This window comes from Canis lupus, chromosome 27, assembly GCF_048164855.1.
Source record: "Canis lupus baileyi chromosome 27, mCanLup2.hap1, whole genome shotgun sequence".
NCBI classification, from domain to species: Eukaryota; Metazoa; Chordata; class Mammalia; order Carnivora; family Canidae; genus Canis; species Canis lupus.
In genome coordinates, this window is record NC_132864.1 from 23,091,081 (window position 1) to 23,103,590 (window position 12,510).

Genomic DNA, 12,510 nt, shown 5'->3' on the forward strand with positions numbered 1-12,510 from the left:
CGGGCGGGAGAGGTAGCCGCCGGTTGGTCCTAGGGAGCATTTTCGGCCGCGGGACTGGACTTCAGGCGAGACGGGCCACGGTCCGAGGGTTTGGAGAACCGACCGCGGAGACGCGGCGAACAGAGAGCGTAGCCCGCGCTCCCGGCAGGGAGGGGGGCCGGGAGGAGCCCGCCCCGGGGCTAGAGGGCCTGAGGGCCGCCCCGGCCCCGCCCCGGCCCCGCCCCTCCCCCGCCCCGGCCCCGCCCCGCCCGGGCCCCGCCCCTCCCCCGCCTCCGCCCCGCCCCCGGCCCGGAACCCGTGCGCTCACCGCGCGAGGTCGGCGAGGGGAAGCCCCGCGCCCTGTCCGCGTCCATGGCCGCCGCGCTGCTCGCTCGGGCCTGGGGCCCCAGCCGCCGAGGTGAGTGCGCTCCCGCTGCCGCACAGCGGGGCGGCGGCCCGGGCGGGCCAGCGGGCGCGAGTCCCGGCGGCCGGGCCCTCCCCTGCGGCGCCGGCGGGGGGCCGGCTGCACCCCCTCCGGGCACGCGCGCGGCCTTTGGCCCACTTGGGCCGCTGCTGGCGCGTGCGCGTCCCCGGGTCCCGCCCGGATCCCCGCCCTCGCTCGGCAGCCGCCTGCTGAGGACTTGGGGCGCCCCTCCTCCCGAGCCAGGCCTGGAGCTGCACCCGGACTCAGGGTCCGTGACCTTGGGCGAGACGCTCGGCCGGCCGGCCTCATTTGGCCTGTGTGTAAAGTGGTCCCAGCGACGCGTCACTATCCTCACGGAGTCACCGGGAGGAGATCGCCGGAGTGGGCTGTGTGAAACACTCCGCCCGGCGCCTGTCAAATGGCGCTCAGTGAATGTCAGGGCTTGTGGATGATTTCGTATTGCACGTTTCCAGCGTACTTCTCTCCCACTGTAGCAGCAGTGACACATGTGGCCAGGGCTTCCTTTGCCTGCAGGACAGCAGTAGGGGGACCCCCACGGAGGGCTGTCTCTGCGAGGCCCTGTGCTGAGTGCGCAGTCAGCATCTCTTTAACCCTCGAACCCTAAGGAGCTGAATACTGCTGGCCTCCACATTTTCTAGGAACGGAGGCTCAGTGAACTTAAGATCCTTGAACTTAAGATCCTTGGTCTTTTTTTTTTTTTTTAATTTTTTTTTTTTGGTCTTTTTTTTTTTTTTTTTTTTATTTATGATAGTCACAGAGAGAGAGAGAGAGAGAGAGAGAGAGGCAGAGACACAGGCAGAGGGAGAAGCAGGCTCCATGCACTGGGAGCCCGATGTGGGATTCGATCCTGGGTCTCCAGGATCGCGCCCTAGGCCAAAGGCAGGCGCCAAACCGCTGCGCCACCCAGGGATCCCAAAACTGTGGTCTTAATATGGTGTCATACTGAAGATTGAGTGGGATAGTTGTGTGCAAAGTGCACAGCAAGTGGAGTAAGCATTCAGTTGGTGGGTTTCTAAACAGCAGTGCTATTGGCATTTTGGGCCAATAATTCTTTGTTGTGGAGTCTGTCCTGGACATTGTAGAGTGTTAGGCAGTATTCCTGGCCTCTATTCACTCCATAGCAACAACTGGAAATGTTTCGGATCATGCCTGGGGAAGGCCCACTCAGTCTGTTATGATGGTGATCATGCAGCAGGACCTTCTGCATTCGCCTTCCTCTAACACCTGTTCTTGCGGGCAGCTCTGCGTCCTCGGGACTGGCGTCAGTTCCATACTGTCTACCAGTCTGTGGAACTGCCTGAGACACACCAGATGCTGCGTCAGACATGCCGGGAATTTGCTGAAAAGGAGCTGGTTCCCATTGCAGCCCAGGTAGACAAGGAGCATCGCTTCCCGAAGGCCCAGGTGAGAGTTCCAACTTCAGCAGCCCCCGATAGTGGTCTGCCAGCTGCTCCTGGATATGCAGTGACAGTGATAGCCAGAGGTACTGAGATTCCAAACCAGGAACTCCCGGGCAGGTCCTGGAACCCAGAAAATGCTCTGGAGGTATCTTTCATCCAGCATGAGGCCTACCGTGCAGATTTAACTCCTAGAATAACAGTAACGGTGGTAGATGGGTGTCATGCTTCCTGCAGGCCAGACATTGTGCTAGTAGTTATAGTCAGTGCTTGCAGGATGCTTACCGTGTGCAAGGCCATCTGCATCTCACAGTAAACCTGGGAGGTGAGGGTACTAGAATTATAGACCCTTTTGTATAGTTGGTAAACTCACATTGACTAGGGGGAGTTAAATAATATGACCCAGGTCATGGAGCTAATGAGTTGCAGAGTGAGGGCTGGGGCCCAGCTCTTCTGCTGGACCCTGAGGTCCCAGTGAGTATGCTCTTTCTTTCTTGAGCCTTTGTGTTCATCTCTTGACATCAGCTGACATCTGTAATTTCATGGTTATTTATTTATTTATTTATAATAATAATTTAAAAAAGATTTTAATTATTTGAGGAAGGGAGTGTGAGAGTGTGAGTGCATGAGCAGGGGGGAGGGGCAGAGGAAGAGGGAGAAGCAGGCTCCCAGATGAGCAGGGATCCCCAATGAGGGGCTTGGTCCCAGAATTCCAGGATCATGACCCTAGCCAAAGGCCAACGCTTAACTGACTGAGGCACCCAGGCACCCTGTAATTTCATGTTTAAGATGTTCCTGCTCTATCCTTGGGGCCTGGCAAGCCCTGTGGCACATGGTATAAATATCCAATAGATTATTTGTTCAGTAAAGAACTTGTGGAAGAGTAAACCTTTCTGGCTTTTTTTCCTAGCCTGTTTTTCATCCTAAGGAAGTCAAGCGTTCTGGTTGCCATTTCATATCTCCTGAGCTCTGGGGCTACTTTTCCAGCTTAGAAAATACTGTGCTGTTCACAGCATCTTGGGTACTGTGCCTGGGCTGTGGCAATATGCAGGGAACTCAAGATGAAGTGGGTGAGTGGCGCTCTGGGCATGGAAATTTGTTGCGTGTTATTTGCCTTCAGGTGTTATTTGCCACTTGTCAGCCCTTCTAGCCCTGAGGACATCTTCACCTGCAAATCTGACCCCATTTTGCTTCTAGAATGCTTGCAAGATTTAGGTGAGGTAGTATATGTCAAATTCTGGAGCCTTGGGCAGCCCTGGTGGCTCAGCGGTTTAGCGCCACCTTCAGCCCAGGGCGTAATCCTGGAGTCCTGGGATCAAGTCCCACATGGGGCTCCCTGCATGGAGCCTGTTTCTCCCTCTGCCTATGTCTCTGCCTCTCTCTCTCTTTCTCTCTCTCTCTCTGTGTGTCTCTCATGAATAAATAAATAAGTAAAATCTTAAAAAAAAATTCTGGTGCCTCCTTGTCCTGGAGAAATGATAGTTATCAACACCGGTGTCATTTTTATTACAGTCAAGAAATTTGAGGCAGAGAGAGGTTAAGTGATTTTCCAGGAGTACTGATCTATGCACTAGAATTCATGTCCCAAGTCTGGCTGGCTCCAGATCCCTTCTCCCTCCGCCCTCCACGCAGTTGTTCTTGGAGCCCAGCTGGCAAGCAAGGAAGCCCTGTTCTGGTTGGGAATACTGCTGTTGAGGACCTAAACTACCCTTCTGCCCTGCGCACCCACACACACTGCTCTCAGGGACCTCATCTGGCACTCTCCCTTCAGCTTTCAGTACCATTCATGTAGATGTGAACAAACTCCTCTCTTTGAGGAGATAGGTTGGAAATAAGCAAAGGGCAGGAAGAGTTTAGAGGTGCTGCCCTCAGAACAGTTGTCCTGAGATGTGGCTGTGTGCTGGGGCTTCTCCTGCCCAAAGACAGACGGCATAATTTGCTTTTCCTGTTATATTCCCTCAAAATCTTACTAATATGACAGACACAGATTTACTCTGGGCAAGACAGCTGGCAGTAGAAACAGACTTTTCCCCAAGCTCCTCTGAATTAGTCCTCCTGCTCTATAATCTCCTCCTGTGTTTCATGGGGCCAGGGGATTTGCAAGCCACCCCTCCGGAATCGTGGCAGATGAGGTATGGAGAGAGGAGGCCCATGGCCGTGGGGTGGCAGGAGGGCTGGCTCAGGAGGACTCGCCGAATTCAGGGCCGTAGCTCAGAGTCCCCATAGCATCTCTGTCTGGGGTTACGCTGGCAGGTGTTTTCACATCTGTGATGTCATTCAGTATCCCGAGTACTGCTTTTGTTTTTCCAACGGAGGCCCAGTCACTGAATTGCCCTTGGGGCTGTAGAGTTAGGGAGAATTTGTGCTGCATCTTCTGATCTTGCCACCATCCCACATGAACGGGACTCTTGTCTGGGTGGCTAATGGGGTACGGAGGTTAATCAAGGCTTGCTTCCCTTGAAGATTCCCAAGATTGAAGCCCGCTGGATCTGTGCGTCTATCCCTGGCTCTGTTACTCTGGATGGTGCTCCGTTTCCAGGTCTAGAAGGGAATCCAGGGCTTACATGGGCAGAGAGATCAGAGAAGTAGATGTACACATTATATGCAGGTTGTGAAATTCAAAATAATAGTATCAACTAACGTTTCCAAATAAAATGGTGATAAGAACAGGGATGACTCATTTGGGGATTACTGACTTCCAGTTGCTTATATGTCACATTTTCCACACAACACTCTGAGGTAGTTACTTAAATTCTTTTCAGTTTTTATTTTATTTTATTTTTTTTAAAGATTTATTTATTTATTCATTCAGAGAGAGCGTGATAGAGGCAGAGACACAGGCAGAGGGAGAAGCAGGCTCCATGCAGGAAGCCCGATGTGGGACTCGATCCTGGGTCTCCAGGATCACACCCCGGGCTGCAGGCGACGCTAAACCGCTGCGCCACCGGAGCTGCCCTCTTTTCAGTTTTTAGATGAAGAATCTGAAGCCAGAGGTTAAGTTTCTTGCTTAACAGCCACACAGGTGGAGTGGGAGGGGCCAGGTAGACTCCTGAGCCCCAATCTGGCTTAGAGTGAGTGCTTAGTAATTTCTAATATTTTTTTTCCTGAAGAATTTTTTGCCCACCCCCCAAAAAAGTGGGTTTATGGGGGAAGGTTCAAGGGGAGAAGAATTGAGGGAGGCAGGCCAAGAATTAGGTAGAAGGGCTAGTGCCAGTTTCTGTTCGCTTGGCTGGTTTGGGAACCTAAATTGAGCTTCAATTTTCCTGTATCCTAAACCAAAAAGAAAGGAGAGAGAAAGAAAGAAAAATTTACAATGTTCTTTTATTATAAAGGGAAATAAGATGTAAAATGGTGTTTCAACTGATTATGGACTCACCAGGCTTCCAGCACGTGGGGGCTGTATATTTATTGTCTAAAACAGTCCCCCGGCCAGCTGGCTCAGTTGGTAGAGCATGCGACTCTTGATCTCAGGGTCGTGAGTTCAAGCCGCACGTTGGGTGTGGAGCCTACTTTCAAAACAAAGCAAAAAACAGCCCCATTTCTTCTCCTTCACTCAGTGACTGTTTATTGAATAACTTTACCAGCCCAGGTTTGAGACCTGCTCTTCCTCATGTCCTCTCTCTGGTGATGCTGCTTTGCTGACCTAGTTAGCCACATAGAAACTTCTAGAACCAAAAAAAACAAACAAACAAACAAACAAAAAAGAAACTTCTAGAACCATACCCCGTTTTCTTCTTCCTCTTATCCACTGAGTCTAGTTAATTCCTTTTTTAAAAAAATATTTTATTTATTTATTCATGAGAGACACAGAGAGAGGCAGAGGGAGAAGCAAGCTCCATGCAAGGAGCCTGACATGGGACTCGATCCCAGGTCTCCAAATTCACATCCTGGACTGAAGGTGGCACTAAACCACTGAGCCACCAGGGCTGCCCTAGTTAATTCCACCCTGGAAATGTGTCCTGAATGCCCCCTCCCACTTGTCCCAAGCAAGTTCGTCGATCTGTGTCCCAGGAGCATCCCTGTGTCCCAGGAGCATCCCGTTCACCACCTGTGTCGTGCTCAGCATGTCACTGCATGCCGTCAAGAATAGTCAGCTTCCTGTTCACACCCGCACATCTCTGTCCACATGACACCTTGCTCTGAGGAGGTGCCCAACATTCAACAGATGGTTGCTGAATTGAATGGGATGGTGAGGTGACCCTGCATGTCCGGAGTGGCCCAGCATGTAGCACCCACCAGCCACCGGCGGACACCAGAGGAGGCAGCACACGGGGCTTCTTTCCCTTGAATAAGCAGCGATAACTCCAGCAAGTTAAGAGCTTTGATTCTTTCAAGGAAGTTAGTTTTGGTTCTGTTGAGCAAATGCAAACTCAGGGTAAATTTGATTCTGTGAAAATGTAAGCTCTCAAGGCACCCTGTGGTGTTGTTTCTGTATGAAATGCCTGCTAAACATTTCCCAGAGATGAAGGCTGCTGGTGCTGCAGGCTCACTGTGTCACAGCCAGGAAAGGGGGCTTGGGGGCTTACTTTTTCTCGCATTTTCTCTTGGGAGCTTGGAGACTGCTGGGCTGGGCCTCGTCGGTGATGGAGCCTCTTTCTGGGATGTGAGCCTGGGTTCCTGGCTCACAGACACAAGGGACCTCAAGTGGCCATGCGAGCAGCTCCAGGACGTTCCCCTGGAGCTGGGTCTGAAGCCCAAGTCTGTCTGCTGGAGCCAGCGGCCATCTGTGCTCTCAGAAACCATCTCTACCGCCAGACACACACGTTCTTTGTTTCCGCTTTCTTTCTTTCTTTATTTTTTTTAAGATTTTATTTATTCATGAGAGACACAGAGAGAGGCAGAGACATAGGCAGAGGGAGAAGCAGGCTCCCTGCGGGGAGCCTGATGCGGGACTTGATCCCAGCACCCTGGGATCACAGCCTGAGTCAAAGGCAGACACTCAACCACTGAGCCACTCAGGTGCCCCTGTTTTTGCTACTTCGCATCTTGTCCCAGTTTCTTTCTCTTTTCAGTTGTCATTTCCCAGTGAGTCCATGCTGGCTCTCCCTCCCCCGCTGCCCACATCTTTCCCCAGAGGACACTTTGGGCAAGCGTGTGTCACCACCAGCATTGCTTCTGCCTCTGTGTTTTTCCTGGAACGTTCCTGTGGGCTGGCTGTAGCATCTTGCCAGGGATCTGGTGACCTGTTTCTGAGTAGAAAGGTTGGAAACAGCAAAGCCAGGCATCGCTGATGAAATTGGGTGAGCTGGATTGTGTAAGGCCCTGGTTTGGGCCAGGGGTAGGGGAGCTATTTTCAAAGGTGCTGGAGCTGGAGGCCTTTTAAGCAAACAGAGCAGGTAGCAGGGAGGATGGGACCTGGGTGAGACTTGAGGGGAGACTGGTCACGGCTGTCCTGAGAACTGGCAGGATAGCCCATGGGAGGAGGTGCCTGCTAGGGCAGAGCGCCTGGAGCCTTGGCTTCCTTGTGGCCCAAAGTGTCACCTCTCTGGGAGCTCCCCCACCTGCAGAAGGAAGGCAGGTCCCCCTCATTCTGCCCACAACCCCTCCCCCTCGGGAATTTGGGTTCCCTTTTTGTTTCTTGGGATGAAGTGGAGTCGAGGGGTGCTGGACTAATCTGTCCTTTATTCCAGGGCTGGATCTGTAGGGCTCTGGGATGAAGAGGAGGTTGGGTGGCGCTAGTAGTGTGGGGCAGTTGGCTGGTAGGCCAGAGAGAGCCTTCCGGCGAGGTACCTGCCGAGGCCTGCGCGTTTCCAGCACCTGGTAGAGTGTGGCCCTGGCTCCCGACCCAGCTCTGCACTCCCTGACCAAATGCCGGATCCCCCCGGCCTGGGTGTGTTGGTTGCCTTACAGTATGGGTCTGACGGTTTCTGTTTCTGTCTTAAGGTTGCGCTCGTACTGGCACAGGGCCCTGTGAATCCCCACATGGATTGAGATGCAGTGCAGTGTAGACTGCTCTCTTGCACCCTGGGTGCTTCCTGCCTGCTGCAGTGGTGCAGTAACTGAGCAGGCCCGGGTCCTCTGGCTGTAGGCGTATGGTCCCCACAGAATGTTTGTTTTTTTTAAGAGATTCTCAAAATGACACAGCTGGAGTACCTCTTAGTCTTTTTTTTCTTTTTAGAGAGGGAACATGGTGGTGGGGACGGGGATGGGTGGGGGTTGGGGGAATCCATGAATCCATGCCCAGCGCCGGGCCCGATCCCACGACCCTGAGATCATGACCCCCCCCCCCGAAATCAAGAATAGGATGCTCAGCCAACCAAGCCCCCCAGGTGCCCCATCTAAGTCCCTTTTATCACCATCTGTTGGTTTCTTTTTGCTATTGTGACAAACGACCACAGACTAGTGGCTTAAAATGACACCCAGTTACAATCTGACAGTTCCTAAAGGTTGGAAATCCACCTGGGTCCCACTGGGCTGAACTCAGTGCACTGGCAGCTCTGGAGAAGGGTGCGTGTCCTCGCCCTTCCAGCACCGGCTCCTGACCCCCTTCCAGCCCCCCTTTGGGTCACTTGGACCCCTGCTTTCATCGTCACCTCTCCTCTTGCCAGGACCCCGTGAATAATCCAGGGTGATCCCCATCTCCTGATCCTTAACTTAATCTCACCTGCAGTGGTCCCCATGTCTGCCTGGTGGCCGTGGAGTGCTGTCAGTGCCTATGGGTTCAGCAGTTTGTGCCACTCGGGTGGACAAGAAGTGTCTGCCCACCCCCACCCCCGCCTCCCCTGTGCTTTCTGGAGACGCTGAGGGGCATGAGGCCACCCCAGGTGCAGAGGCTTACAGGAGGGGTTCCCATGGGAACAGTTCAAGGCAGCATCAGGTGAGAATTTCCTAGAGGGGAAGGCACATCATTATGGAAGCGGCCCTCATCCCAAGCTGTCCAGGTGACAGCTTGTCAGCCACCTCGGGACGGTGAGCGCATTCACCCATCGTCCCACTTGTGCCTGGTGCTGTGCTCAGCATCCTGGACATATTGTCTCCAAACTTCAATGGTTCTGTGACACGGCTGCTACTTGGGGAGGGAGTATAACACAATCTCAGAGGTAACATTCATTATAGAAAAATGAGAACATATCACAGACATTCTTACGTTTGCTTCTTTGAAGTCAAAATAGGGTAAGGACATGGGCACAGGAATCAGAATGACACGGGGGGGGGGACTCATGAAAGCCATGCTGCTCCTCCTCCCCTGCCCCCCCACCCCCACCCCCACCCCCACCCCCACCCCCACCCCCACCCTCGCCCTGGGCCCTCCATTTTATTTTATTTTATTTTATTTTATTTTATTTTATTTATTTATTTTTTAATTTATTTTAAAGATTTTATTTATTTATTCATGAGAAACACAGGAGAGAGAGAGGCAGAGACACAGGCAGAGGGAGAAGCAGGCTCCATGCAGGGAGGACATGGGAGCCTGACATGGGACTCGATCCCAGGTCTCCAGGATCACACCCTGGGCTGAAGGTGGCGCCAAACCGCTGAGCCACCCGGGCTGCCCTGGGCCCTCCATTTTTGTCACTTCCTTTCGAAGCCCAGTGTGGTCTGCATTGGTCCCCAGAAGGCAGGCTTATGGAGGAGACCCTGGAGCCACTACCGGGGTGCGGTTGGCCACAGTGCTCATGAGCGCTGGCCCCGAGCACATACTCCCCGTGTGTGAGCTCCGGAGAGCCTCAGGTGGGGTTGGGCCCACAGTAGGCACTTGGTGGATGACCATTACTGTCATTGTGGTTCCAAAGCAGAAACTCCAAGCTCTTAGCCTTCAGGCAGCGGGAATAACGCAGTGAGCAAAAACCAGCTCCCCCCTTTGTGGTCAAGGAGCAGGACCCCAACCCAAATTGGCAGAATAATAGGTGTGAACTTCAGCTGCATGAGCCCTGCGTTAGAGAGCATGTGGTTTGAGGACAGAGATAGCAGCTGCAAGAAGTGAGGCTTGCACTGGGATTTGAAGGGCATTAGTGACCGGAAACAGCATGTGCAAAGGCCCGGTGGTGGGGAGGCAGGGGTATGTGCTAGAGCTGAGAGGTGAGTATGGCACTGTGCTGACCTTCTCCTTACCTTGGGAAGCCCCCAAAGGGGAGCTTTCCTGTGCCTTCTGCGTGCTCACTGGTTCTGGCTGAGGACACACAGGTGAGCCAGTGGGGATGTGGGGGCAAGAACAGCTTGAGTGCACAGTGCTATCATGCAGACCTCAGCTCAGGCTGGGTCTTCGGCTTAACCAAAGGAGCGGTGGATCAGGGATCGTGGGGAGGGGGAGGGGGCCACATGGCCTGAGTTTCTGCAGGCGCCGGCTCAGGAGCAGGACGGAGGGTTTGGAATCGGGGGAGGTGAGCACTGGCCCCCAACTGCCCTTGCCGTGACTTCCTTCCTTCGGCCAGGTGAAGAAGATGGGTGAGCTTGGGCTTTTGGCCATGGATGTGCCTGAGGAGTTCAGCGGCGCCGGCCTGGATTACCTGGCCTACGCCATTGCCATGGAGGAGATCAGCCGGGGCTGCGCCTCAACAGGAGTCATCATGAGTGTCAACAACGTGAGTCCCCCCTCCTGGGCCCCTGGGACACACAGGTGGGAGGGAGGCTCCCTGTGGGCAGGTGAGCACTCTGGCTGTGTCTTCCCGGCATCCTGGGCACAGCCACACTTTGGCCCCCAGCCCCCGACCAGCTCTGGGCTCGGTCCTTTCAGGTGGGGCCCTGGGGAGAACAGGTCTTGGAGTGGGGTCCCCAGGCAGTCAGGTGAACCTGGACTTGAAGGCCTCTGACCACCTTCCCCTGCTGCCCCCACCCCTATAGTCCCTCTACTTGGGGCCTATCCTGAAGTTCGGCTCCAAGGAGCAGAAGCAACAGTGGATCACCCCTTTTACCAGTGGCGACAAAATTGGCTGCTTTGCACTCAGTGAACCAGGTACCAGGGTGGGACAGTGAGTGGTTGGCCCCCGTCCCCTTGCCTGGAATCAGGGTGATAGACACGAGTCGGACCTGGGTTGCCCCAGGTCAGAGGCAGGAGCGGGGCCATGAGAGGAAAGGGCACAGGCCTTCGGTGCAGGCAGTGGGGCTGAGCTCTGGCTGCGTGGAATCGGCCTATGAGGACACAGTCGCCCCAGCTGGGCCAGGAGGGATGCCTGGCTCTGGGGTTCCTTCAGTGTGCAGATGCCCTGCTGTGCCCCCTCCCCCACGTTCATGCCCTTGGGCTCCTTTCCACAGCTCTGGGGGCTGGTGTGGCTTTCTCCTGGGAGCCAGCACTGGGATTCTTTGGAGGCCAGGTCAGGGATCTTCCTCCTGGAGCTGGGGCGAGGCCAGGTCCCCTTGGAGGGGGGTTGCGGAGGGCAGTGGATCCTGAATCTGTGTGTGGGGCAGGGAACGGCAGCGACGCGGGAGCCGCCTCCACCACCGCCCAAGCAGATGGTGACGCGTGGATCCTGAACGGCACCAAGGCCTGGATCACCAATTCCTGGGAGGCTTCCGCCGCCGTGGTCTTTGCCAGCACGGACAGGTCCTTGCAGAACAAGGTGGGGACCCCGGGGAGGGGGCTGGTGGGACCTCTGGGCGGGCTGCTCCTGCTGTCCCGCACCTTGGGGCCGCCCCTTCCCCTCCCGCCCGCGGTGCCTGAGCGGGAGTCCGCGCCTTCCCCCGAGGGGCCAGCAGAGGGCGCCCCGGGGCGAGGTCCGAGAGAGGAGCGTTTAGGGGCTGGTTTGAGCCTGGGGCGCTGGAGTAGGGGGTGTGGCCGAGGCCGGTCTCAGAACCTCATTGCCTGCCTCTGGGCATTTCAGGGCATCAGTGCCTTCCTGGTCCCCATGCCGACATCTGGGCTCACGCTGGGGAAGAAGGAAGACAAGCTGGGTATCCGGGCCTCATCCACAGCCAACCTCATCTTTGAGGACTGTCGCATCCCCAAGGACAGCCTGCTGGGGGAGCCGGGCATGGGCTTCAAGATCGCCATGGTGAGCCTGGCACCGGGGCCCGGACCATGGGGCCACGCTGGCCAGCCACTGACCAGGGCCTTCCCCACAGCAAACCCTGGACATGGGGCGCATTGGCATTGCCGCACAGGCCCTGGGCATCGCCCAGGCCGCTCTTGATTGTGCTGTCAACTACGCCGAGAATCGCAGGGCCTTTGGGGCGCCCCTCACCAAGCTCCAGAGCATCCAGGTAAGGAGCGGAGCCTAGCCGGGATGCTGGAGGGAGGGCAGCTTGGCTTTTCTTTCCGGCTCCAGGTGAGCTTTAACCGGCTCCCACGCTCTGCTCCTCCTGCCTCCTGTCCTCGGAGGGAGGGGCAGCCACTGACTGCCACGGTGGGGCTGGCTTGTTGCAGTTCAAGTTGGCGGACATGGCCCTGGCGCTGGAGAGTGCCCGGCTGCTGACCTGGCGTGCAGCCATGCTGAAGGATAAGAAGCAGCCTTTCACCAAGGTGCCTGTGGGGAAGGGGTCTCCCTAGGGCATGTAGGCATGGCCCACAGCCTTGGTGCGCCGAGGGACACGTCTGGGTGGGCTTCCAGTTCCTTGGGCCTGTGGGGTTATTACTGCAGGGGGAGGCTCCCCAGGCCCACCCCTGCTGAGGGCCATGTGCTGGGGTCTCCTCCCCAGAGTAAAGTTTCTGACCCCACCGCCCCCATGTTTAGGAAGCAGCAATGGCCAAGCTGGCTGCGTCAGAAGCTGCAACTGCCATCAGCCACCAGGTGAGTGTCTCCAGCGCAGGAAGGG

The 12,510-nt window shown here is 55.5% G+C and overlaps 1 protein-coding gene across 2 annotated transcripts in view; it reads left to right on the forward strand.

Moving 5' to 3' along the window:
• The first annotated feature begins 270 nt into the window (after positions 1-270).
• ACADS (acyl-CoA dehydrogenase short chain) overlaps positions 271-12,510 on the forward strand; it is a 36,874-nt gene continuing 24,634 nt past the window's right edge. The window contains exons 1-9 of one of the 2 annotated variants that reach the window (XM_072802824.1): positions 271-397; positions 1,665-1,828; positions 10,194-10,343; positions 10,603-10,714; positions 11,167-11,318; positions 11,580-11,750; positions 11,821-11,958; positions 12,122-12,217; positions 12,429-12,485. In XM_072802824.1, the coding sequence (XP_072658925.1) occupies positions 352-397; positions 1,665-1,828; positions 10,194-10,343; positions 10,603-10,714; positions 11,167-11,318; positions 11,580-11,750; positions 11,821-11,958; positions 12,122-12,217; positions 12,429-12,485 (1,086 nt within the window). In that variant the 5' untranslated portion in view covers positions 271-351. The remainder of the gene's footprint in view (positions 398-1,664; positions 1,829-10,193; positions 10,344-10,602; positions 10,715-11,166; positions 11,319-11,579; positions 11,751-11,820; positions 11,959-12,121; positions 12,218-12,428; positions 12,486-12,510) is intronic. The other variant, XM_072802825.1, reaches the window with a different exon arrangement.